At 47.0% G+C, this 26978-nt stretch overlaps 2 protein-coding genes across 3 annotated transcripts in view; both read left to right on the top strand.

Annotated features, from left to right (window-relative positions):
• The window catches only part of LOC142578269 (uncharacterized), a 291756-nt gene that overhangs the window by 55532 nt on the left and 209246 nt on the right, over positions 1-26978 (top strand). The window lies entirely within an intron of this gene.
• LOC142579484 (uncharacterized) lies at positions 859-25956 on the top strand. Of its 2 annotated transcripts, none has more exons than XR_012827388.1 (2): positions 859-899; positions 25684-25956. XR_012827388.1 is itself a non-coding variant. In XM_075689726.1 (2 exons), exon 1 carries the CDS (start codon positions 9514-9516, stop codon positions 10762-10764), a length of 1251 nt encoding a protein of 416 aa, XP_075545841.1. In that variant the 5' UTR covers positions 9386-9513; the 3' UTR covers positions 10765-10784; positions 25684-25956. The 2 variants fall into 2 exon arrangements, 1 of the variants encoding a protein (XP_075545841.1); XM_075689726.1 differs by lacking the exon at positions 859-899 and adding an exon at positions 9386-10784.

Below are 26978 nucleotides of genomic sequence, written 5' to 3'. Positions count from 1 at the left end.
TGCAACGGCGTAAAGTATTTGTATGCAGAGTGCCGCAACAGTCACGGTCACTAAACAGTTGTATAGCTCCTGATTCAGTTTCATAACTAGCCAGGTAATCTTCGTATGTTCTGAAGTAGACTTGAGGTGTGGCGCTTTTAGTTAAGCGTAGCATTTCGGAACATGATAAATCCACCTGTTGGCGATACTGATGCTCTTTTGCAGGTCACGAAGATGTCCGTGGCCAGCTTTTTGAAAATCGTGATAGGTTGTGAGACTACCACCACCAATACTCACACCACCTACAATACAACCCACGGAGCGTTGGAAAGGTAGGGTCCACTGAACATTTACGTGAAGAGCAGAAGAAATGCTACTTCCGCCAAGAAGTTACGCGGAAACATGCAGACGAGAGGCAGCATAGATAAAATAGACGAAAGGATATCAATGAGTGACTAGAAAGCGACAGCTCGTGTCAGCTTAAGAACTGCCACCCTCAATCGCAGAACCGCTTGGCCTCTTTCCCATTAATAGTGCTGGACCGTGGCAATATTACCGGCTGTATGTAACGTAACAAATCTATAAATTTTCAGCACAGGCAGAAGTATCCATCGCATTACTGCTAAATGATTGACAATGATAAAAACACGTAACGTTCAAATAAAAAGAAGTTTGTTTTTTAGGAGATATCTTAAAGCCCCGTTTTCGTCTTGTCGGGCAGTCAGGGTCACGCGGTGACCTCGGGAGAGTGACAGTCGACACTGGACCTTCTATTTACGCCTTATAAGTACATGCAATCCACAACACCTTGAAAAGGAGGAAAATGTTTTGCTTTTCTATCTTGACACAACTATTTCTCTTTTTTTTTTTCAGAGCGGGACGGGGGGAGCAAATTCCCTTCATCCTGCTTTTCAGCCTGCGTAAGTTATATTTTCTTATATGCGTTCCCTTGAGTACTTAACTAAATTGAGTGCTAGGAAACAGTCGCCAATAAATTACTAAGCCCAACGTTATCGGTGCTGTAGGGATAGCTGTGACCAAGCGATGTTTTTTTGGTTCAAACGTACTGGGTTTGCAGGGAGGTCTCTCATGTATATACGAAAAGACACGGACACACTTTTAAGATGAAGCTGTAGCTCGGGACCTCCTGTATGTTTACATGGTAGAGGACAATCCAATTGTCTTAGCATCTACAGGGTTGATTTTTATGAGCCCTGTTGCAATAATAAAATATACATTAATCTCTACCAGAAAGCTGATCTTAATTTTATTCGTATTTTTTTATTTTAATAATATTGAATCTTTCAACACTTGAATAAGCTATTCAGGAACTAATGAAATTGTCAACCTGCAATTTCGAAATAAAGAAGAATATACAATTCTGTGAAATTCAACTATAATGACAATTCACGCCTATAAAATTGACGTATCAAATAAACGACTAGTTCGTGAGTAGGACATTTGCGTAACCCGTGTTAACATTGCAACAAATTTACGTAAAAGGACATAAATCAAATTTGTTTGGTTGATGTGCTCTAACAGACGCGTTTTCAAAACTGATGTTTGGTTTTCGTCTAATTTTACGGATTTGAAACTGAGTGCTTCAATCTTTTACTTCAATTTCTCGAAAATTTTCGCATTTGTGTAAATGATTTGGGGAATTTAACAAAAATTCGGCTTTCTACAGTTGCTAGAATTTAAGAAATTATCCAAAATTCAGCGGCTTCTATTCTAATCAGGCCAGCGGCTCTCAAGAGGGAATTTCTGCGTTGTGCATGTGTTTTATCCTAGGGGAATTTCAGTTGGCCCCGAGCTAAAGCTTACTCGTAATTCTTGATAGCAACAATGGAAATCCAGAATCAGAACATGATGTACAAAACATTGTGGTGGAGCAGTGGCGCTTTCGGATCATTGTATCTTTTTTAACTAAGCATCTCGTAATGTGATTGTGTGTCATTAGGTAAGGCGGCAGGGAACATCTAAGAAGTGATCCCTGCTGTAATGTGGCTTAGCCTCAGATGTGCCTTTTTCCTCTGTCATGCGGACTTCTTGCAGTGATATGATTCATAAACACGCTCCATGCTTCCCACAGTGGTTCCACATTGGTTGCGTCGCATTGATGAAACGTTAATCATTGTATGTTGGCGAAATCCCAGCTATCGACGAGCATCCAGGATGCGCGCATGATGGTTTGCGACAGCCGCAAGTAGATAACTAAAGCTGAGATAACGAAAATTGCAGAGCAAGATAACCTTAGCCGCGAGACATGAATGTAACAGCCACATCGATAAAATTTCAGGTGCCATATTTATGAACGGAATTATCCATACATAAAGAGAATTAGCTTTTTGGCCGCCTTTTTGAGAGCAGTACTGCTGCCTCGCACAAGCGGGAAGCCGGACTGGCATTTTTTTTACACGAAAGGATTCGCTTCTGTGCTCTAGGGAGACGCTGTCTATGTGTACACAGAATGCAATTATCATCCCGCAAATTGTCTGGCATTCCCGCGAAACTGCGATACTTTGCCATTTTGTGCCTAACTCAGAGAGCAAATCAGAGAGCAAACGAGTGTAGACGATATTCTAATTGACATCAAGAGAAAAAAATGGAGCTGGGCAGGTCATGTACCGCGCAGGTTAGATAACCCTTGGACCATCAGGGTTACAGAATGGGTACCAAGACAAGGGAAACGCAATCGAGGACGACAGAACACTAGGTGGAGCGATGAAATTAGCAAATTCGCGGGCGCTAGTTGGAATCTCTTGGTGCAAAACAAGGGTAATTGGAGATCGCAGGGAGAGGCCTTCGTCCTGCAGTAGACATAAACAGGCTTATGATTATGATGATGATAATGATGAATGGTAAAGAAAGTAGGCATAAAAAAGACGGAAAGAATTGCTTTAATAAAAAAGTTGTTCTTTAGAGGATGTTTCTATAGCAATTAGGATATTTAGATATCACTTGTTTTACCTTTAATTAGTTAGAAAACGAAACGAGCAGCCTGTATATGCGTTAGCGAAGATGGTATATAGTGCTGTCGTGTAGCCGAGCTATGCAGCAAGGCAGCTGCAGCACCAAGCCAGCCAGCAGCCCCAGTCGAACAAGTGTTAGAGGGTTCGCAAAGAATGCATCATTTTAAATGCAGAGAAGGATTATTAGGACCAATCCCATTAAGGTATTGGTACCTGTACAACGTACATATAGAGGTTTTACTTAAAAATTATTCACCAATGCCGTGAGCCTTTGCACAGGTCCAAACAAGTAGTGAGTTGTGAAAATGCACATGAGCATGGGAATGACAGGAAAAAAGAAAAAAAAAGAACCTAAATTCAGGAAACTGACATACAACAACACTGACACTCAGCATAACGAGAAACTTGCTTTAATTGCGTGAATCAAGACGGAATAACAAAAGATGCTCACAACAATTACAATATCAGTCGTAGGACAGCGGTGTGGTTTCAAGGTTTAATAAAACACCCCCCTTGAGCACCTTTCAGTAATCACATCTAAGATCGTGAAGTAACATATAGTTACACGTGCAACCTTGCCCAATCATTCATCCAACACAATCTGCTGTGAACTACGCGCTCAAATGCTGTAATGTGCAACATAACCATGGCTCCAATTCTGCGAGAAGGCCATCCAGGGAAACTGATTAAATCATTGCCTTTGGGCACGCATTCCAGATATCTCTGGCCAAGTAAAGAAATTAACGCTTGAAAGTGTCGCATTGTGAGAGATACTACCTGATGTGTTTATTACGATAGGTTCTGGGGGGGTGTCGATGGGGTGGCTGCACGTTATCTCGTTAATTCATATTAATAAGGTAACCGATATACGATAGAAAAAACTTCACGACGACGAGCGAGGGTAGGCACTACTGCTTGGTTTCTAAGAATACCTAAACTCTCGTGTTGAGAATGATTACTGAATATAAATCGCGACGCTGTATTTTGTTTACATTTTAGTTTCTGCGCGATTTCTTTCCCGTACGGGTTCCACTATAGTAAGGGTTCCTCCGCCACCATGCTATCATTCTCAAGAATCGGCCATGCTAAAGATTTATATGCCGTTAGTTTCACATAAAATCGTGCTGCAGCTAGATTTTTTCGCGAGAAACAGAGCGTCCAGAACCAATTCTAACATGTGTCATCTGAGTATTGCATTTAAATGCACTTGTAAAGCTTACACCTCATGGGGATGGGTTAACACTAGTCTCACCCTACGAGCGACGGTCAGAAAAAGGCACGACGCTCCTCCACTCCGCAACGCACGAAGGCGCTACGGCAGGATTCGCCAGCTCTCCGACACGGCACAGAGAAGGCGCTTGAGTCAGATCGCCAACAAAGGCGCATTTATTCACGCCGGATACATCACAGTACGACAGTTACGGCACTCACGGGCAAAGGCTTGCCGCAAGACCGATCGAGTACGCGCGCCCGCTGCGTTAGGGATAACCAGGTGGTCGTCCACCGAGCGCGGGAACGAGAAGTCAATGGAGGCAAGGTCCCATGTCGCCAACTCGTTAAGGTGACTTAATTCGCTGTCGGCCTGTGAGCATCTTCCGCGGCCATAAATAAGGTTGCCAGATGGCCCAACCAAACAAAAGCCAAATGGTCTCAATCTATGTAGCCCAATATAGCCAGACCCAAATTTGTCGTGAACGAAAAGTAGCCAAACACATAGCCAAAGTGTTTGACGATGCTTGTCGCGTGTCTTATAGATGGTGTCCAAATCCCACCGCTTATTTGCAGCTACTAAATTACTTCCGCCGAATACAACCAGCACAACAGAGGCATCAAGATCTGCGTAAACAATTCTAGCGAGAGCTGGCACTTAGACGTGGATTTGGGCAGTACTTATTGTTACACTTAGCCGAAGGATTTCTTTTCCAGTACACTCATGACGTCATTGGTACTTACTGAGCCACGTTTCGAGCTATTGTTAGTTCACGCCTCGATTTACCCGAGGTAATTTTACACAACACTCAGGCAAGCAATGGCCAACTACAAGCTCGCGGATTCAGCTTCGGGTGGTCACAATCGAGTGACCAATGTTTTTCAGCTGCAATAATGTCCTTCGACTGAAGGATAAATTCGGAAAATTTTAGAATGAAGGAAGAAATTTAGTTCATTCCGACACTACGCAGTTCCAGACGCTTTTAAAAACGAAGATAAAATGTACCTCTGAAAGAGGTGTTCTTCTCCTATTCCTTCTTATACAAATGGCTGTACTTCGCCGACTTGTCCATGCTGTGTTTTGAGAAGGCGACGAGATTCTTCCCAGATTTCTCAGCCAGACTACTACTGTAGCCGGAATATGTTCGTGCCCTCCAACTCACGTGTGGCTATGTCACTCACAAGAATGCACTATGTTTGCTTCAACCAGAAGTTCTGTTGAGGGACGCGTCTTATTAATTGGCTCTGCCGCTATCACATAGTGGAAGCCATGATTGCAACGTGCTACCGTGCTCTACACTGCTCTTTGCAGAGAGAAGTTCTCCCGATAAAAGGTTGTCAATGCTCTCATTGGAAGACCATGTTCATCCAGTGCTCTCGCGAACATGCAGACCACAACAAGAACAGAATATATTGTTTTGATCAGCAGTCGAGACAGCTGCGCTTCGCTGAACATACAGATGAAGATCCGAACCAACGCGTTTCTCTCTTAAAGCGACTTGCGGATTTTTTTTTCTAAATTTACTGGGTAAATAGCTTGGTGATTTGCGGGAAAACCTAGCAATAGGCTTAGAGGTACACTTCATAAACATTGAAAGACCACGGGTGAAAATGTCTCACTATGACTTGCGTCCGAATACTTGAACTGTTCTGAAAGTCCACATCATAGTTTCCTGCACAGAAACGGGCACGGAATAGGTACTCGACAGATATAAGCCCCACCGTTTTTCTTGTTGAACCACGTCTGAACCGGTAGCAGGTGGCGCCGAAATCATAAAACAAGAAGAGAGCTTAGAGCTATGATGATGCAGAAACATAGCAGCCATGACTTAACGCCATCCTCCCAGCGCCGACATTGCCTAAAAACACAGCCTTAGAGATGGCCTACGTAGCTTTGCAGCATCAATGAGCTTTGGGCTTTCATATACCGGCGTTTCCGAATTTTGTCACTGTTGACGTGGTACTCAGCACTCGGAAGTTCTTATGACAAAAATTGCCTAAATATAGCCATGTAGCCAACTCTCAACTTTCGACGGCATCCCGCACAACACGTAGCCCGATTTGACCAGTTAGAGCCCGATCGGGCAAGGCTGGCGATAAAGCGCTCAGCGGGAGGAAGCTCGGGAGGAGGGGGCGCCCGGGGAGCGCCACTTGAGAGGCCAATGAGAGCGCATCCCGGTGACACATGCTCGCGCGTCGATTCGACCCCGGGATGGAGAAGTAAGGTTTGCGCGGGAAATTATCCCCGGCGCGCTAGCCGTGTCCGCCATGTTGCCGTTATGGCTACGGTTCCTGGATATAGAGCTAAGCACAACGCGTGAGCTGGGGAAGCCGGCGGGAGAAGGCACTTCGATCCCCACAACCTAAATATTTTATTCTGTAAGTTTCTAACAAATCTTTACAAATTAATCTATAATTCTACTTAAATATCGTCTTCCTATGAGTTATGGGCATATGTTTTGTTTTCTTCAGATTAAATTTCATTCCCAACATGTCACTGCATTGGGCTATATTCTTTAGTGTAGTTATTAATGTACCTAATCATCGATTCCTCACTCGCAAGTGTGAATTACGAGCTCATATGCAAAAAGCCGCAATTTTACTCAAGTTTCTGCGTAGCCTGTGATGTGGTTAACCTACAATAGAAATAATAATGGAATCGATACGGATCCGTGGGGCACGCCGTATAAACTTCTATTGTTGAGAGTCATATAGCTTATGGCAACACACTGGGTTAGAGTTGATAAAGAGGCTGCTATCCAGTCCCACTACAATGTGTTCAATTTTGATGCAGCTTATATCCTCAATTGGTTTACACTGCAAGACACGATCACAAACCTATAAAAATCAATAAAGATGGCATCAGCTTGGAATTTGGAAATAAATGTTCATGCGAAGGCGTGTTATCTCTACTAAATATGTTATGGCTGACAGACGTACTTAAAAAAGCACGTTGCATAATACATTGTATTTTGCTTTCTTCTAAGTAGGTCATGACTGCTTTACTTGCTATGGGTTCCACTAATTTAACGAAGCAACATGTTAGTCATATTGGTCTATATGTTTCCTCGTGTAATCTATTGCTTTCTTTATGAATGGGCTTACTTTCCCGCACAGCCAATCCTTGGGAAGTGAAGCTGTACTCGGTGATTCGAAAAATGTTATCCGCAAGAATGAAATATGTGCGTATCGTTTTAAAAACACATTTATTATATTCTCCACTCCCAGCGCCTTCCTGTTGTCTATATGCAAAATCAAGTTTTAAATACCCGACTCTGTTATCGCAACTTCGCCCATCCGGTCGTCAGCGACTGACACCACCGCACTCGAAGTAGGTTAGCACGTGAAAATATCCACGCGCGGATTGGCAATAGGAGTTAAATGTATTTGCTACAATGTGCATGCCTTCTATGACCAAAACTGCCACTTTTACGGGTCGCGCTTTCTGATTTCGATAAGTAGCGCCAAACTTGTTGCGGTCGACTCCTCGTGAATATCGTTAACGTATGTGAAAAGAAATCGTCCTTTATAGCTTTTATTTGATGTTTCACTTTGCATGTGAGCTCTCTTATCTCTGCAGAATTTATCCTTTCTTTCTTCGTATTCTTGCTTTTTGTTTTAGGTGAATTCTGCTTGGCATAAACCACGGTGTTGACCACTCAGTTCTCTTGAATATTGATGGAATGAAATTATTTTTACAATGTATTATAGCCTGTTGTAGTTAACCCAGAGACCGTTAACACCTCCGCAGGATTGAGCTGCGAGTCTATTCAAGGTTTACTCTAAGTAGTCGATACCACTCTTATGATTAGCTCGTTTATATATTTTTTAAAGCTATTCGAGATGGTTCGACCTTACAACTAGCTCTCCTACTCAAAGTAAAAAAAAGCGTTATAACCAGCATGTCACGATCTGAAATCCTTTCTTCAATGCCTATAAGTGATGTTATCGACTGCGATGCTCATTCAAAAACAATTACTGAGCAGGCATCTTCTTTGAGACGCACAGGTTCTTTAAGAGTCTGCAAAAAAGAAAGACCTAACATTATATCAAACAGGTGGAAACAGTTTTTTCATCTCTGTTGCCGACACAACTCATCCCAGTCTATCCCAGATTGTTTAAAATGACTGCTTAATAAAAACTTTGTGGGATAATTTATATTGTTGTGTAGGTAATCATGCACCTTCAATGGAGAAAGTATTCCTCAGGCGCTCCAGGGCATCTGTAAATAGCAGCTATTGACAATGACGTATTATACAACTGAATAGTGTACCATGATATTTAATGGTTGTCTATTTCAGGCTCTTCATAAAATAATAAACGGATTTTTATCATGATAGCTACGCTGGCTTTACACCCGTCATGATATGTGCGCATGAATGAATTTAAGGCGTGTTTTAAGGTACAAAGATAACATTAGGAAGATGTAGATACAATGGTGGACTGATAAAAGTGTGCATTACCTGGTAAGCTCAAACAGGCTAGGTGGCTGTGTGTCACCGCCCCTTTCGAGAGAGCGTTTTTTTTTCTTCTAAGAAATAAGAAGAGAAGTGCAGCGCCGTAACTGCCGCTGGTGCGAGGGCATTTCAACAGCGCATACACGGGAAAGGGGAATGAAGAGAGAAATATTAGTGAGAGAGAAACCAGAAGAATGCTGCGGGCCCCAAAAGATAAACAAGCAAAAGCGGGGCTTAGAGCCGCGCCGAGCCACGGCGATGCAGGGCTTCCTGTGCGGCGAGGACCGCAGCGCACATTTGGCTTGCAGTGTCATCGATGGTAGGGGTGATATCCATCGGAACACGTAGTGTTGCAGCGACAGCCGCAATTAGCGCATGCCCTGCGACGCGCTGATTCCTCGGCAGCTGCGGGCCGATGAGGCGGTTCTGGTTCCGCTGTATGGGAGCTGTGTCCGCGCAGGGTGTCGCTAAAGGAGGTGCTAGACTGGACTGTGTGATGACGTAACGTCAAGCGCATGCCGTGCCACTTCGTCATCACGGGCACTGATATCAGCAGCGGATAAGCAACCGCTGCCTATAAAAATTGGAGGACGCTTAAGCTTCGCCTTCAAGAGTGGAACGCGATAGCGTTCCCGTCGACCCGCCAAGGGGTGTAAGACAATGGGCTACGGCACAGCGACTACGCGCCCCGCATCGGACGCGGTGAGCGTCGAGCAACGCAGCGTTCGGCGCGACAACGAAATGTGCGCCTGAGCAAGCGACGCACGCCTGAGCCTTAGAAACAGCTCGTTTCTAAGGCAACACCGCGTTCACTAGAGGCGCTTTTGTACCGCTTTGAAGCATCGAACTCGTGGCTCATTCTACTTCCCGACGCGCTAGCGAACGGACGCAGGATCATGAGCTCCGCTGGAGCGGCGTTTGCGGCCCTCGCCGGCCGCGGAAACAGGAGCAGCGTCGAAGACGAAAAGGACTACGAGATCGTGCTGCCTACTCTGCCCACCGGTCGTGTTGTTTTAAACACGTTGTTTTTGCACGGTGACGTGCGGGTGAGGCCCTACAGGGTCGAAGATTTCCGAGACGCCCTCTCCAATGCTGGTGTGCTCCCCGAGGTCGTGGCGTTGGGAGCGTACCAGATCAACCATGTGTGGGCGGTGACGTTCAACAGCACGGAAGCCACAAGGAAGCTGGCTGCTTTCAAGGAGCTGCAGGTTAAAGGCCGCCGCTGCATTGTTATTGACCCTGAGGACCAGCAGGTTAAACTGCGGCTGCATTGGATGCTCCACGGAGTGCAAGATGAAGACATCCGGACTGCTTTTGCGGCGTTCGGGAACGTAACCGAGGTGACGCGGGAGCGTTGGCGCGTCCAAGGCATGAGAGAGAAGGGATCAACCACGAGAACCGTGCTGCTCAAGCTCAAGCCGGGAATGAAGGTGAACGACCTGCCCCACCAGGTTCGAGTCGCCGGTGAGTTGGCCCTTGTGGTGGTACCCGGGCGGCCTATGCAGTGCCTGCGCTGCCATGGCACGGGCCACATTCGCCGCGACTGCAAGGTGCCCAGGTGCTCGAAGTGCAGACGCTACGGACACGCGGACGCTGACTGCGTCCGTACCTACGCGCCGGCTACCGGGCAGGGGAAGACGGACGAGATCGCGGAACTCATGGACGTCGTTGAAGCCGAGGATGCAGCGAGGGGAACGGACGAAGCCGGCAAGCAGACGGGGCTACTCGACTCGTCAGCGCCTACCGGCAGAGACACCCTCACTGGGGATGGTTCAGCGAGCCAACAACCAGCGGATGACTTGCATAGGTCGAGCGAGACAACCGGAAAGGATGGCGAGAACACTCCGGAGCCCAAGGTCGTCGAGCCCAAGGGTCCGAACGAGCTGCAACCGGACAAGAGTGGTGCCCGCACGCCGACCAGCGTCTCCGCTGCGGCGAAGCGTTCCCACGCCCAAACCAGCGTCGACGGTGGCCAGACGGCAACGCCTGGAGCCGAGGAGCCCCCGGCAAAGGCGCCTCAAGGCCGGCGTTCATCGTTTCGGCTGCGCCCTAACGTTCCGGTAGACCAGCGTGCCGGAAATTCGGAGTCCCTAGGACATGCTCATGTTCTTCCGCCGGACCGCACTGGCGGCGATGGCGGCGTCTAGCCTCGTGCTGGACGCGAGAGGTAAGCACCATATTGCCGGTCTCTTGCCCTATTGTTAAAATGGCTCCAACGTGTCCGTTGAAAGTCGCCACTCTAAATGTTCGAGGATTGGCAGGGAAAAGAAAGCAAGGCCAGCTTTACCGACTTATAACGGAGCACGACATTGATGTGCTAGCCGTGCAGGAGACGAAAGTCGATGGTGAAGAAGAGACCGGCGTTATGGTGCGGCGTTTCACGTCTAGGTTTTCTGCCGTAGTCAGTCATGCGGTGGGCACATCCGCTGGCTGTGTTCTTTTTGTTAAGAAGTTGCCGGGGCTAGAGGTGCTTGCAATTTATTTGTGTGTGTCGGGCCGGTGTGTTGTTGATTTTTCGTTCAACAACAACGAGTGGCGTATTGTATGCTTGTACGCTCCGAATAAGGTGGATGAAAGGGCTCAGTTTTTTCACCAAATTGAAGAGCGTCTATGCAAGGGAAGACAGCTCATAGTAATGGGTGATTGCAACTGTGTCCTCAGTGCGCGAGATAAAACAAGCGTTCGTGGCTTTAGAGACAAAAGCACTGAAGTGTTGTCGCGAATCGTAGAGAACTGGGACCTTGAGGATGTGGCAGAGTGCCTCGAAGGAGCGCGTGCTGTGAAGTACACACGGTTTGAGGGCTCTGGTCACGCACGGCTCGACCGCATTTATGCGTCTGTTGACATCCTTCCGGAATGTAACAGTTACCAAGTAGTGCCAGTGTCTTTCTCTGACCATTGTTTAGTTCAGTGCTGCACAGGCATTCCAAAGCGAGGGAACACTTTCTCATGGGAAACGTGGAAATTAAATAATAAGCTTCTTCAGGATGAACCGTTTAATCGAGCAGTAAGAGAAGAAATAAGGAAAATAGACCCCAGTAAAAACCTTCATGTATGGCAACAGTGGGAGCTGAGTAAGGAAACCCTAAAAATAAAGGCTATAGAGAGGGCTACCTGTATTCGTTACGCGGAGAAACAAAAAGAGACTGAGTTAAAGGCACTTCTTCATAAACTGCTGAGGCAGGAATCTCAGGCGCCGGGCAAATGGATAGAAGACATCAGAAAAGTGAAACAACAGTTAGAGCTACTTGAAGAGCAACGCTATCGGGGAGCCCTGGTGAGGGCAAGGGCTGAAGACACAGCTGCAGGTGAAGCGCCTTCGAAACGAGCGCTAGGGTTAGAAAAAGCACGCGCTGAAAGAAACCACATCGACGGAATAGAATGGCGCGGGACCTTATCAACGGACACAAACGACATCAAAGCAGCTTTTCATGAGCATTACCAGGCGCTATTCTCGTACCACAAAGTAGACGCTACCACATTTGGGAATGAGTTTTTACGTGCTATACCCCGACTGGAAGACGAAAGAAAGCAAAGAGTGGAACTAGAGATAACAGAATCCGAAGTTGAACAGGCCATAGACAACTTAAACCCTGGAAAATCGCCTGGACCAGACGGCTTTAGCGCCGGTTTTTATAAAGAATTTACGCACGAAATTAGCCCTGTATTGAATGTAATCTTTAACGAAGCGTACAAATGGAACACATTGCCTCCGTCTTATGGGTCGTCACACACAGTACTCATTCCTAAAACTGATGATGCATCGAAATTAAGATATGTTACGGCGTATCGTCCCATAGCACTCACCAATATCGAGTATAAAATCTTTATGAAGATATTGGCGCGAAGATTGCAGACAGTGATACTGGACATCGTCGGGCCTCACCAGACATGTGGGATTAAAGGCCGGACTATTGTTACCAATATTCACAAAGCGCGCAGTGTACTTGAGTGCTGTGATGATTGTAATAGTCGGATTGCCATTTTACAGATTGACCTCGAGAAGGCTTTTGATTGCGTGGCTCATGAAATCCTGTTTGCCGTTTTAGACTATGCCAATCTCTGATCTGTAATCTGCGAGGGGGTCGCCCTGGCGTACCGTAACTGCACGACCAGATTGATCGTGAATAAGAGTTTAGGGGCTCCCATCAGCCTGCAACGTTCTGTGCGTCAGGGCTGCCCCCTCAGCCCTCTGTTGTTTTCTATCTACATTGAAACCCTGTGTATGAGATTGATTGAAAACAATAGAATTAAGGGATTTAAGCTTCAAGCAGTTGAAGTGAAGCTGCTGGCTTATGCAGATGTCGCTGTTTTTGCGGAGGATCAGGGGAGCATAATTGAGGCTGTCAAATGTGTCCGTAAATTTAGCCATGTCACTGGTAGTGGAGTTAACTGGTCGAAGTGCCTTGGGCTCTGGCATGGATCATGGCCAACGAAGCCAGATCATTTTGCCAACGTGCATTGGGTGACGACCCCAGGCAAGTACTTGGGCGTCCCGCTCGATGCCTATCGTGATAGCGAGCAGTACTGGAAAGGGCAGGTCAAAGACACACGGGAGAGAGCTGAGAAGTGGAAAGGCACTAACCTTTCTATTTTTGCCAGAGCCACCGTTTGTAACCTTTTCTTTATCAGCAAGCTTTGGTACGTAATGCAGGTATTGCACTGTTCACGGTCCAACGTTCAGAAGCTACACAGGATTTTTGCCGTCTTTGTCTGGGCGTCGGGATGGGAGCGCTGTAGCCGGACCAACTTGTTCCGGAGGGTAAAAGACGGGGGGCTGGGATTGGGCCACCTCTTTGTGCGGCAGCTGGTAAACCGGTTCTTGTTCTTTAGGGACTCAACCGACCCTTTCTTGCGCACGGTATGTCAAATAAGGCTGAGTAGAGAAATACCAGAGTATGTGGTTTCAACCGCAGAGTTTTCGGGAGGGGTTCGAGGTTTTTACAAAGAAGTTGTATCGAGTGTTCGATTTCTTTCAGTGCGCTTCTCGAATGATTTCCTTTCCGTTGTGAACAAAAAGAAACTGTATTGTGCTTTGTGCGACGTCCTTTTCCCAGTGCCACTGTACAGGTCCTTGTACGGTGGAGGCCCAAGCAGCGATGTTTTAAAAAGAGTAAAGAAAATGCAGGTCCCGCCAGGAACAAAGACCTTCTTCTTTAAATTACACACGGGAAAGGGAGTGTATTTACCGTGGGGAACACACTGTTTAATTTGCAAGCAGCCAGAGACAATAGATCATGTTTTTTTAACCTGTTGGGGAGGCGTGTTCTTCTGGGATGTATTGCAGAGGACACTAAAGAAAGAATTTCCACTAGACGCGTATCGCATTCGTTACTTAAGCATAGATAACGAGGACGGGGTGCCTTTTGACCTAATTATGCTCTTGGGCCTCCACTGTATTTGGCGCGCGAGAATGGCGGGATACCATGTTGATAAAGATGCGCGGCCTGCACGAATGTATTTCAGGGAACAGATGCACTGGTTTGTCGCTCTCCATAAGGCGACAGAGGAACCACCTGGGTGGCTCCCAAGAGTAGAGCCGTTGGTTAATTTGCGCGAATTTTGATTAGACTCAGCCAGTACGATACTGGTTGAGTACGTGCCCAACAGCAAACGTATGTTGTATCTTGTTTTTTGTTTCGGTGATTGTTTCCTCTTGTAAATAGTTGTGTACTGAAAATCGGGCAATAAAGAAAAAAAAAGAACTCGTGGCTCAGTGGTAGCGTCTCCGTCTCACACTCCGGAGACCCTGGTTCGATTCCCGCCCAGCCTATCTTGGAAGTTGCTTTTTTATTTATGAAGTGCCTGCCGTGATTTATCGCTCACGGCCAACGCCGCGGACGCCGACACCGACGCCGACGACACCGGCTTTTCTGCGACACGAGCTCCGTAACGCTATCGCGTTAAAAAGCGTGTCCAAAAGAAGAAACGCCGATTCCTTGTTCTGCACCGGCCCCTGTCGTTTTCTGGAGTACGGCTTCTCGGTTGCAGCTGTCTACAGTTGGCGGAGTTGGGCACGTGCGCGCGAGCTTTAGGGCTAGCTCGTGCGCCCGCTTGCACGTGACGGGCTGCTGAGTGGACAACAACGTAGCTGCCTTTCTCTCGAGCTGCCAGTGAGGGCAGCGTGGCTCCACTGCAGCTTAGTTGCCACTGCAGTTAACGCAATGCGGCCGCTGCGATGTGCAGTCTTGGCTGCATGTGATTGGCCGCAGCCGACGCAGCAGGCGTCACGCGAGCAAGTTGGCGAAAGGCGCTACAGCGGTCACACTGAAGTAGTCGCGGCCGCTTAGCACGGACCGGGTGTCGCTGCTTGAACGGGATCAAGTTAGCTGGCACAACGTCGCCGGCGAAGGTAACCCTCACGTCGCCGCCACTACGCGAAATCAAAGGAGGGGTACGGGGGATTCGATGTGGTGTTTCACAGTGTCGGCATCGAGAGAGAGAGAGAGACGGGTGCGCACCGTGAATGATACCCACACGTGTTTTTGCTGAGTGCTTTTACGCTCTCTTGGACGTTGACAATGGCGCGCACTTTGAGAAGGCTCGACAGGTCAATACTGGGCCCAGCATCCACGGCCACAACATTGCGGTAGAAGTTAACGCGAACGCGAAGGGATACAAATAAATCCTAGTTGTGGGAGCTGAACGGAGGATAGTTGGAGAAGATTGGGACTACACCGAAGGGAGGAGCGAATATTTGCCCCTGGAAGGATGGGGAGTCGACTGGAGCAGTTGGAAAGAGGAAGCCCCCGGGAAGGCCGCAATGTCCTTGTGGATTTGGAACAGTCCACCCCGTTACCCCGTATTGTTTTGTATCTGAAATTCCTCTGCAGCAGAGGGCGTGAATATATATATATATATATATATATATATATATATATATATATATATATATATATATTGCGATTGTTACAAAGTTTGTCTACAATGACAACGTTATTATATATATATAATATATATATATATATATATATATATATATATATAGAAAACTACGTCGCCAGGATGGCTCCTTTATTTCCGCGGGGTCATTGTAAGGAAGATAACGATGTGCACACTGAGTCAGCAGCATCGGCAGCATCAAGCGCGCAGTAGAAGCTCGAGCTCGGGGACTGTGCTCGGTGCATCGTAGAACCGGCGGTCGCTACGAACTCCAATAAACCTCCTTTATAGTATATATATATATATATATATATATATATATATATATATATATATATATATATATATGCGATATTGTGTATGAACTCCGATTTGTGATACTTATGTATATCCAGACTGTGAAAAATTAACTTTCGATTGTTACAAAGTTTGTCTACAATGACAACGTTGAGACATTTTTCGGTTAGCATAAAAAGAAGGGGCTAAAATATTTAGCGGCCCAGATGCAAACAAGCGCACGACAACAATCTTTAATTGGTGGGGGCGGTGGCTCATAACCTCAGTTCAGTATCAGTAAAATCACTATCTCAACATCAGCACAAATTTGCAGTAAGGGTAACCCTCCACAAGAAGGAAACAAAATACTTCAGCATTTCTAGAATTTTGTCGCATGGTTATGTTGAGGGCTAACTGCCTAATTGACTTGGCGTGCACATGCATCGCAGCACCCACATGGTTGTTTAAATAAAACAACTGTCCCAGCAGCATATTTTAGCATTTCTACACTAAGCAGAGGTTTTCAGGAACGTCAAAAAGAGTCATTTCTTTCAACAGTTGGAGTTGTAGAACAATGAAAGCTCGCTCACTCGGGAATTTGAGCGATTCGGGGTAAAATGTAAAGATTTCTTAACTGCAGTACAACGTAAAAATAAAAATCGTGGCTCGGGTTTCGCACTCATAAGCGCACTACAGTATCGTGTTTTGTGAACAGGTATATGATCCTGGAAATGGTTAAAACATGGCACCCTATATTTTGTCAATGCCAGCACACACACGCCAAAAGCGGGGGTCGCTGATAAGTAGCAAGTTGCATTTCATGCAGCAGATTCTGATTGGAATTGACTAAAACAATCCAACATTTCTACGTAATTTTTCGTCCTAATGTGATTGACATTATAGAAACAGAATAAATAGAACAAGAAAGCCTGAATTTTCCATTGCATGTTCCGCAGCCTTCTACGTCTTAAATAGCTTCTATGGTAATTGCGTTTAAAGATTTCCATTGGTCGGCTATCTCTATTTTCTTCTGATGACATCTGCACCAACACTACAACTCGCTGGATGTGCATGCTCAAGCACGGTGTTGTTACTGGGGACCCTTTGCCCACGAGGCTGTGTTGGGTTAATGCCGTGATGCTCGCAATTGGGCCTTCTCCGAAGAGCAGCGCTTCAGTGTGGCTGGTGCTTGAACAAGGTGCTCCTTGTCGGGTAAAACAAGCGATAAGAAATTGTCCGTAGATGAGTTCCTGCCATCAGCGTCCGAAGAAATCATCGCTATGGAGTCGTAAAAGTGCCGATTTATTTGGCAGCTCACATGTGAGGGGGTTGAGAGATTAAGATGCATATACTATTGGTGATACGCAGCTGGGAATGCATGCAATGCGTAGGATATACAACTGATGTACCACTAGAACTGGCGAATAGGTGTCAAGAGAAGCGAAAGGCAGTCCAGGATGACGGAGAATGAGGCGGGGGATGAAATTAGGAAATTTGTAGGCGCGAGTTTTAATCAGGTCACGCAAGAAATGGGTAATTTGAGGTCACAGGGACTGGCCTTCATCCTGCAGTGGACATCAAAATAGGCTGATGAAGATTGAGTGTCCGAGTTCACCCATCTGAACATGCGCATCCTTGGGACAGCTGCGTGGGGCGACCGTGGGCGTTCCATTGTAGTTCCTCCCAAATGCTAGTGCTCAAAGCTGCTTCAGGACTTAGAGCTTGTCTAGTTAATAAAGGAACTGCTCAAGAGGAAGGTACAGCTCAGGTGCTCCTATCTGAATGCATGTAAAAGCAGAATTCGTTTTTCTAGGCAGCCACTACACCAAATTTGGCGGAGTGTGTTGCATTTAATAGAAAACTTAAAATCTAGTGTCTGTTCCTTTCGAATTTTTGATTTAGGTTGTCAACCTTTCATTAAAATTTGGGAAAAATAGCAAATTTTCAGAAAACGAACTATCAAGTTTTAATCTGTAACTCAACATAAATTACGATATCCCATTTCTGTGAATTTTAACTGATAGTACATCTAAAGTAGACAAAATTGATACGTATAGATGAATCTGAAAAAATTTAGTAATAAGGATACACAACTTTTCCGGAGCCCTTGTACACAACAAAACAATTTCACGTAAGATATAAATTGAAAAATAAAATTCGTCCGCATTGCATGATCTAAAGAATGCCGTTTCCAGAACTTTGATGTCTGTTTATGATTGAGAGCTATTAAACTGTAAACATAGGGCTTCTTTTTTTTCTTGGACTTTCGAATTTTTGAAAATTCTTTTAGCAAAATTCAGGCCTTTAATGGATATTTCGCTTGAAACAGTAAATAGGATTTAACGTTATCTCTCAAATGCAGCAAGTTTCATTAGAATCGGTTCAGTGCTTATCTTATACTAGCATTTCTGCGTTTTACATCTATTTGAATAGGCCGCGTTCAAGCCCTAAATCGAAATTTCGCAACGAAGAGTAACTACAATTTATATTTCTCTCTGGAATGCAGCAAATTTCACAAAAAACTGTTCAAGGTTTATCTAAGAATCTAGCGTTTCCGCATTTTACAAGCTTTTGAATAGGCCGCGTTGGAGTTGGCCTCTTAAATAGAATTCGTCAGCGATAGAAGTCTTAAGTACAGTCAGCAATGCTAAGTAAAAAAGAAATCTGTTAATATCAGCACTGCCAAAAATGTAATCGCCTGCAAGTCATTACTTGCTGTCATTTTTTACTAAAGTTTTGGTAAGGTGGGTCACTTAAAAAATTTGTGAAACATTTTGCTATCCTCTTTAAAAATGTGCCCATGCATCTTGAGTCTCCTGATTCCGCGTATGCAACAATTTTTTTCTTTGCACTTGCTTGGAAGTTTTGGTTTTGCAAGCTGTTGAATTAATTTCTTTTGCTGTACAAATCGACCGTTGAAAATCCTTGTTTTTGAAATCAGATCGTAGTTGACTGAATCAGTGGAGTACATGTATTAGGTCCTAACATAGTCTCAAATGCACTGCTTCTGCTTCAGTTCAACTATATATATTGTCACGAAAAGACAATTGAAGATCTACCCGGCGTCGGCGAGACAGACAGTTGTACAAGATAGCGTACACATAAACTCAAGCCGGCGTCCTCAGTCTCTGCTTCTTCTTCTTCAGCGCCCACGTCTTGCAGAGCGCGCGTTCCAGTCTCTTCTTTCTCAGCGCTGGCGTGAGACACCTATCGGCATTATCCCCCCGCCAAAAGAAAAGCATCGACCCGATGCTTACTAAACTAGAATGCTTACTAAAAGAAAGTGGAAGTGTGGAAATCGTATGAGATCGGGTTGGCGCCGCCTTAACGCGAGAAATACGATTTAAGGCGAATAACATGCACTATCTCTGAGTGGTGCTGCCGACGCCGAGGCGACGCGGCACCGTCGGGAATGACCTCATAGTTCACTTCACTAACGCGGCCTATCACTTTGTAGGGTGCAAAGTATCTTCTAAGCAGCTTCTCAGACAACCCCTGGCGACGAATTGGAGTCCACACCTAGACTTGGTCACCTGGCTGGTACTGGACTTGCCGATGTCGAAGGTTGTAGCGTCGTGTGTTGTACTCTGCTGCGTCGTGATGTGTATGCGCGCTAGTTAACGAGCTGCCTCTGCGTGTTGAGTAAGTTGCTCGTCGTAGGAAGTAATTGATGCGTCGGTGTCGTACGGGAGAATTGCATCTAGCGTGGTCTGGACCTCGCGCCCGTATACAAGGCGGAACGGTGCGAAATGTGTTGTTTCCTGAATGGCGGTGTTGTACGCGAATGTAACGTACGGCAGGACTTGATCAGATGTTTTATGCTGGACGTCTACATACATAGACAGCACGTCAGCAATGGTTTTGTTTAGCCGTTGCGTCAGTCCATTGGTGTGCGGATGATAGGATGCAGTGGCCTTGCGATGCTGCGTGCAGCTCAACTCGAATATGTCCTCTATCAGTTGGGCTGCAAAGGCAGTTTCTCTGTCGGTGTGACATGTGATAGGGCACCGTGTCTTAGGGCTATCTGATCGATAAAGAACTGGACAACTTCGTAGGCCGTGGCACGTTGTACAGCTTTCGTCTCGGCGTAGCGTGTTAGACAGTCTGTGGCGATTATAATCCACTTCTTTATGCTGGCTGACAAGGGAAAGGGCCCCAGAAGATCCATGCCGATATGATCAAACGGCGCGCTAGGTGGTGCGATGGGTTGGAGTAACTCCCCGGGCTTCAAATACGGTGATTTCCTGCGTTGAAATTCACGGCAGCTTTCCACGTAATGCTTCACCGTGGTAGAAAGTTTGGGCCAGTAGTACTTCTGGCGTACTCTTGCAAGAGTACGTGAAAATTCGAAGTGTCCAGACGTGGGCTCACCATGGGAGGCTAGGAGAATGTCATCACGGAGGGTGGCAGTTACGACCAATAGATACTCTTTGTCGCTGGCACTCTAGTTTTTCTTGTAGAGGACACCCTTTCGGAGGCAGAATGTCGATAGACTGCCACAAATGTGTCGTGGGATTGCAACATTCTTGCCTTCTAGGTGATTGATGAGAGGGCGTATTTCGTCCTCCTCGCGCTGCCGTGTGATCAGGTCGGATGCGGTGACGGCCCAAAGGAATGCGCCGTCTTCGTCCATGTCCTTATGGCAAGTTTTGACGGGAGCGCGCGACAACGTGTCCGCATCTTCGTGTTTGCGGCCCGATTTGTAGACAAGGGTAACATCGAACTCCTGCAGACGGAGACTCCATCGAGCAAGTCGCCCGGACGGGTCTCGTAAGTTGGCTAACCAACACAAGGAATGGTGATCTGTCGCCACCTTGAAAGGGCGACCCTAGAGTTAAGGCCGAAATTTCATGATGGCCCACACAACCGCTAGACACACTTTCTCGGAAGTGGAGTAGTTGATTTTGGCGCGTGAAAGGGTGCGACTGGTGTAAGCAATCACTCGCTCGACGCCTTCCTGGTGTTGAACGAGAACAGCGCCAAGACCGATGTTGCTTGCGTCGGTATGCACCTCAGTGACAGCGTCCTCTTCAATGTAAGCGAGAACGGGCGATTCCTGCACGCGCTACCGTAACTCGGTGAAAGCTGCGTCCTGCTCATCCATCCAAACGAAGGGTGTGTCTTCTCGCGTGAGGCGTATGAGTGGTTCAGCGATCCGGCAGAAATTAGCGATGAAGCGACCATAGTAGGCACACAGACCGAGGAAGCGGCATACTGCTTTCTTGTAACGAAGAGTCAGAAAAGCAACAACAGCAGATGTTTTGTCTGGGTCAGGCTGGACACCGTCAGCGTTCACGACCCCATGCCCGAGAAACTTCAACTCTTCGTAACGAAGTGACACTTTTCTGGCTTTAGTGTGAGATTGGCGGAGCGGAACGCCTCAAGTACCGCCTCTAAACGCTTCAGATGTTCTTCGAAGGTCGCCACAAACACGACGACGTCATCTAAGTATACTAAACAACTCTGCCACTTCAGACCCGTCAGAACAGTGTCCACCATTCTCTGCAATGTGGCCGGTGCAGAACCGAGGCCTAATGGAAGTATTTTAAATTCGTACAGTCCATCCGGGGTAACAAAGGCCGTTTTTTCGCGATCTCGTTCGTCAACTTCGATTTGCCAATATCCACTCTTCAAATCTATGAATGAAAAATACCTGGTTCGTCGGAGCCGATCTAACGAATCATCGATCCGCGGAAGCAGATAAACCTCTTTTTTGTGACGTTATTCAACTTTCTATAGTCAACACAGAACCGAAGCGTTCCGTCTTTCTTTTTGACAAGGACCACCGGCGACGACCAAGGGCTTTGGGATGGTTGTATGACGTCATCGTCAAGCATTTCTTTCACTTGTGCATTAATCACGTTGCCCTCTTTCACCGATACGCAATAAGGCAGTTGTCGTATGGGACGAGAATCGTCACACGTGATTATTCGGTGTCTCGTGAGGGGCGTCTGGCGTGCCTTAGAAGTAGATGCGAAGCCCTCCTTGAACCGAAGTAGCAATTCGCGCAGCGCTTTTTGCTTTTCTTCCGAAAGGTCTGAATTGATGTCGATATTGCTGAGTGTCTGAGCTGGGTTGTCCTCTGTCATTGACGCAAAGCATTCAGCAACGTCTGCTATGGGCTCAGCAAAAGCGATAGTAGTACGACGAAACAGGTGCCGATGTTCCTGGCAGAAGTTCGCCATGAGGAGCGCAGAATGTCCACCTCGAAGCATAATGAGATTGCGGGCTGCACATACAATATGAGTCAGCATAAGGGAGGAATTGCCCTCTGCAACAGCTTCGCCATCACGCAGATCGTCGCATACGACCGCTACCAGGACAATTGCGCGTCGTGGTAAAGTTACATTGTCGGCGTAATCCCGAAGCGCGTTACGTCGGCAATTGTCGCGACTGTTCGCTGCTCCCTCTGTCGAAAAATCACTGTGCGCTCCCGGAGGTCTATAATGGCACCATACTCTCGCAGAAAGTCGACGCCCAAGATGAGGCCCCGAGAGCAGTCGCGGAGTATAAGGCATCTGGCTGGAAACGTATACCTATGAATTTGTACTCTGACCGTGCACAGGCCCAACGGTGTTACGATATGCCCGCCAGCAGTACGAATTTGCGTTCCAGACCAAGGCGTGATAACTTTTCTAAGTTCCGTCCCTAGTTTTCCGCACAAGATCGAGTAGTCGGCCCCCGTGTCCAATAACGCACTAATGTGGCGGCCGTCGAGCACAACAGGTATGTCTAGCGAGAGTCTGTCGCTGAGTTCGGCTGCTGTCGTCATTGAATCATGCTCAATAGACCGTGCTTGCCTCAATGGGAGCGGACCCGCCCCCGAAGGTCTCTGTTCTTAGTTTTCCCGGCAAGGGCGTGGCGATCGTCCCTGCGCTGCCATTGGAGGGCTTCTAGGAGCTGGGGAAGATCGCCCTGGGGACTGCGAGCGCGACTGCCGCTGTGGGAACAGTGGCATACGCTGCTGGTTCAGGTACTCTTCAATCGCCCTAGGCCTTTCGCCATATCTTGGCCTGGGTGACTCCGCGGCAAAACCTTGCAGTCCGAGGCGGCGGTATGGGAACTCGCGGTATATGTGACCGGCTTCTCCACAGTGATAGCACAGAGGCCTTCTGTCCGGGGTACGCCCGACGTCAGATTTCCTTTCGAGCGAGCGCCGATCTTTTATACGTTGGATCGGTTGCACTGATGGGAGCGGCGGGACGTATGACGCGGCGTAAGACGTGGCGGGGATGAAATGGATCGGAGCGCGGACAGGGACTCGCCCCAAAACTTCCGGATACGACGGCGCTGCAACTCTGTGCTGTCGCCGGCGACGCATTACTGCTTGGGACGAGACTTTGAATCGGTTGCTGCACTTCCCTTCTCATGAGGGCAGCAATGGAACCCAGCATGCGCTGAGGCGGACAGCTGAGCAGTTGAAGCTCATCACGAACCACAGAGCGGATAAGGTCTCGCAGAACTTCCAGGCTTCCAAAGGCTACCGCGTCCGTCAGTGAAGCAGCATTCGCGTGCCTGTCATACGTAGCTGAGCGCTGGTGCAAAGGTGAAGTAGCGTTCATTTGCCTTTCATAGAAAGCTGAGCGATGGTGCAGCACCTTTTCCATCGTGGTGGCTTCGGTTAAAAATGCACCCACGGTCTTCGGCGGGCTTCGAACCAGGCCAGCAAATAGCTGTTCTTTAACTCCCCGCATGAAATGGCGCAGCTTCTTTTGCTCTGACTTGGTAGGGTCCACCCGACGTAAGAGGCGCGTCATATCCTCTACGTACGACGTGACGATCTCATTCGGTAGATGAATGCGGGATTGGAGCGTCCGTTCGGCTCGTTTGCAGCGATCAGCATTGGTGTATGTATCCAGCAAGGCACGGCGGAACTCGAGCCACGATTTGAGGAGCCCTTCTCACTTCTCGTACCAAGCGCGAGCCCCGTCCTCCAAGCTAAAGTAGACATTTCTCAGCTTCGCCGCGTCGCTCCATTCGTTTATCTCAGCAACGCGCTCAAACTGGATTAACCAGTCTTCTACATCCTCGAAGACATCCCTGTGGAACACTTTCGGCGCTCTGAGACTCTGCAGCAGGTACTGAGTTTCCATTGTGGCCGTACCTTGCATAATGGTCGATAACGACGTATGTTCCTTCTATACTGGTCCGAGGGGGCGTCGACGTTGTTGCGGAGAGATGATCAAGCTGCGGAGGTAATCCTCGGATTCTCCTGCTGGCCCAGTGAACAGGGGTGTCCACTAGTACAAGGCTGGTACTCCTGCTACCAGGAGGGGTTTGTGGCATCGGATGAACCGTACCCCGCACCTCCACAAGTTTTGTCACGAAAAGACAATTGAAGATCTACCTGGCGTCGGCGAGAGAGACAGTTGTACAAGATAGCGTGCACAAAAATTCAAGCCGGCGTCCACAGCACCCACCGCTTGCCGAGCGCGCGTTCCAGTCACTTCTTTCTCAGCGCTGGCGCGTGATATCTAGTGGCAATATATATATATATATATATATATATATATATATATATATATATATATATATATATATATATATGAACCACGTAGGAGCAAACGTGGTTGCGCCTACGTGGTTATGCCGTATAGTTTTTTTTTACTTCATCCGTTCTTTTATTTGGCGTCTTCGTTGTAATCATGTATAACCAACTCGCCTACCAGCGCGTGCTCAGAAATTGCTTGTAAATGGTTAATCAGATGCATTGTAACTTCATTAGGCGAATCATGATAAGAAGAAAGAAAAAAATGGCTGTGGCTTAGCTAAGGTTAAGCCCAGGATGCGAAGCATACTAGCCTTTAGTTTAGTTGTTGAACCACTGTTTAGCCTGGTGAACTGCTGTTGCTTGGCTATATTTGGTTCGGCTAGAGGAAGAAACAACTCATGCGTTACTCTGCTTCGCCTTCAAGAGTGGAACGTGACAGCGTTCCCGTCGACCCGCCTAGGGGTGTAAGACAATGGGCTACGGCGCAGCGACTACGCACCCCGCATTGGACGCGGTGAGCGTCGAGCAACGCAGCGTTCGGCGCGGCAACGAAATGTGCGCCTGAGCAAGCGACGCACGCCTGAGCCTTAGAAACAGCTCGTTTCTAAGGCAACACCGCATTCACTAGAGGCGCTTTTGTACCGCTTTGAAGCATCGTACTCGTGGCTCAGTGGTAGCGTCTCCGTCTCACACTCCGGAGACCCCGGTTCGATTCCCACCCAGCCCATCTTGCAAGAGTTGAGCCAAAGCCACCTAGAAACAAGCGCAGCTGCTTATATACCGCCGCGACGGCGCGAGTTGGAGCCCCGTTTCTCCTCTGTCGTGACGTCACGGTGTCACGTGGTCAGCCTTGAAGGCGACGCCGCGAGCGACGGCGCGAGTTGGAGCCCCGTTTCTCCTCTGTCGTGACGTCACGGTGCCACGTGGTATGGCATGGGGTCAAAGGTCATTGAAGGCGACACCGCCGCGCCTGAGGAGCTGTAATATGCTTCACATAAAAACACTTTTATCCGTACTGCACTATCGATGACATCACTAGAAATCTCATTTGCCTACACGCCTGTATAAAGGTACCTTATTATTTGCAGAAGCATACCCCTATCCCAAAGCGGCTGTCTGACTCAAGCGCACTATAGTGACAGGCAAGCCTCGAGCTGCGAGGTAACCAATGCAGCCTATGATATTTAATTAAGCCATGGACGAACGACTTGAGAAATTATTGTGACTGCCTTTTATTCGCAATTTTGTCTCCATATAAACCATCTCTTTGCATAAGACATACCTTGCGACGCTTCTGGAAGGGTCATCTAGCCTTCGAGATTGACTGGGTGTATTATGGGTGGCCCGTCGTAATTGCTACCTTTATACAGTTTCAATTTGAGAAAGCTGAGTATGCCTTTTTTCTCATTATCTGCAGTGATGGCGGCAGCGCTTTGCTTCGTGGTGAAGATGTCACTCCGTGCCATTGGCTTCGGGGCGGATGGCATCAAGCCCGCAAGCCTTGCCGCCCACATTCAAAATTGGCTACATCCGATGCCAGAAGACTCCATCTTTGTGCGACTGCAACATCTGGGAGCCCATGGCATCAGCTGGCGGGACCAATTCCTGGTGGCGGAATTCATATATTCTATATTGGTTTCGATCTTTTTCTAAATTTTTTTTATTTCATTAAATTCTGATGCTGAAGTTATACAGCCCATGGCTCATCTAAAAGAGAGAATACGTGAAAAGAGGGGACAGATATTGTCGCCCTTTGTCACCTTCCAGCGGGCAAATATAATCAACATATTTAAATACTTTCATTAGTTCCCCCCTCCCCATTAAAATGCTGGACAGTTGTGAGCGAACTCGGTAGGGGGCTGAATGATTAGCCCGTTTTTAGTGAAGCTCGTTAATTCACTTGTTGATGATAACTTTCCGACTGAGAATTCTTCATCTGTCATGCACTTCCTGCAGACGAATTTTTTAATAAGGCACATGTTTTTCCTGGACATTGAGGATTTCTTTTATTCTGTCTCACACAATAAATTGTTTCCTTGTGTCGGAAGTTTCATCTAGGAAAGCGGTGCTATTGCCTTCCAAAATGCTTCAGGCGTGTCCGTTGACGCGTTTTTGTGTGTTCTGTAGTTTTATTTTAAATTCACATTCATCAATTTTAATGACGATTGTTATGTCTAATGACAAGGCATTTATATTGGTTCTTGTGTTGTTCCTGTGCTTCGCAAACGTTTTCTTCTGCTATAGATCGTTCTTTGCACCAGCATTTTAATGGGGAGGAGGTAATGAAGGTATTTAGATATGCTGATTTTTAAATTGTTTTGAAGCAACATACCATTGCCTCATATCAGCCCATTCGAGACAAAGCTTTAGTAACCTTCTGCTGTGTCGGGAAAGGAATGGTGTTCACTTACCAGTTACCTTCCCGCAATTGCTTCCGCCAAAGCACACGAAAGGCAACTACAAAAAGGAAAGTTTCACTTTCACTGCACTCAGTGTCTTTCTTGTGCCATGTTAATTCCCAACCAGATGAGTTGTTGTCAAGCCCTGATTTCATGTGACTCTAGTATTGCACACATACTAAATTGATAATCTTTTAAAGAAGTAATAAATACAGTGAAGCAAAATACTTCTTGCCGATACATGATACCAGTACCTAAATAGTTATACGAATGTTTACAAAGAAATGTATTTGTGTTCTATGTTTTGTTATCG

Source organism: Dermacentor variabilis, chromosome 4 (genome assembly GCF_050947875.1).
Source record: "Dermacentor variabilis isolate Ectoservices chromosome 4, ASM5094787v1, whole genome shotgun sequence".
Taxonomy (NCBI): domain Eukaryota; kingdom Metazoa; phylum Arthropoda; class Arachnida; order Ixodida; family Ixodidae; genus Dermacentor; species Dermacentor variabilis.
Note: the sequence above shows the minus strand (reverse complement) of the source record. Positions and strands in the feature narration are given on the sequence as shown.

Excerpts from the sequence above, each read along its gene's own strand:
- LOC142579484 (XM_075689726.1), top strand. The coding sequence starts at position 9,514 with ATGAGCTCCGCTGGAGCGGCGTTTGCGGCCCTCGCCGGCCGCGGAAAC.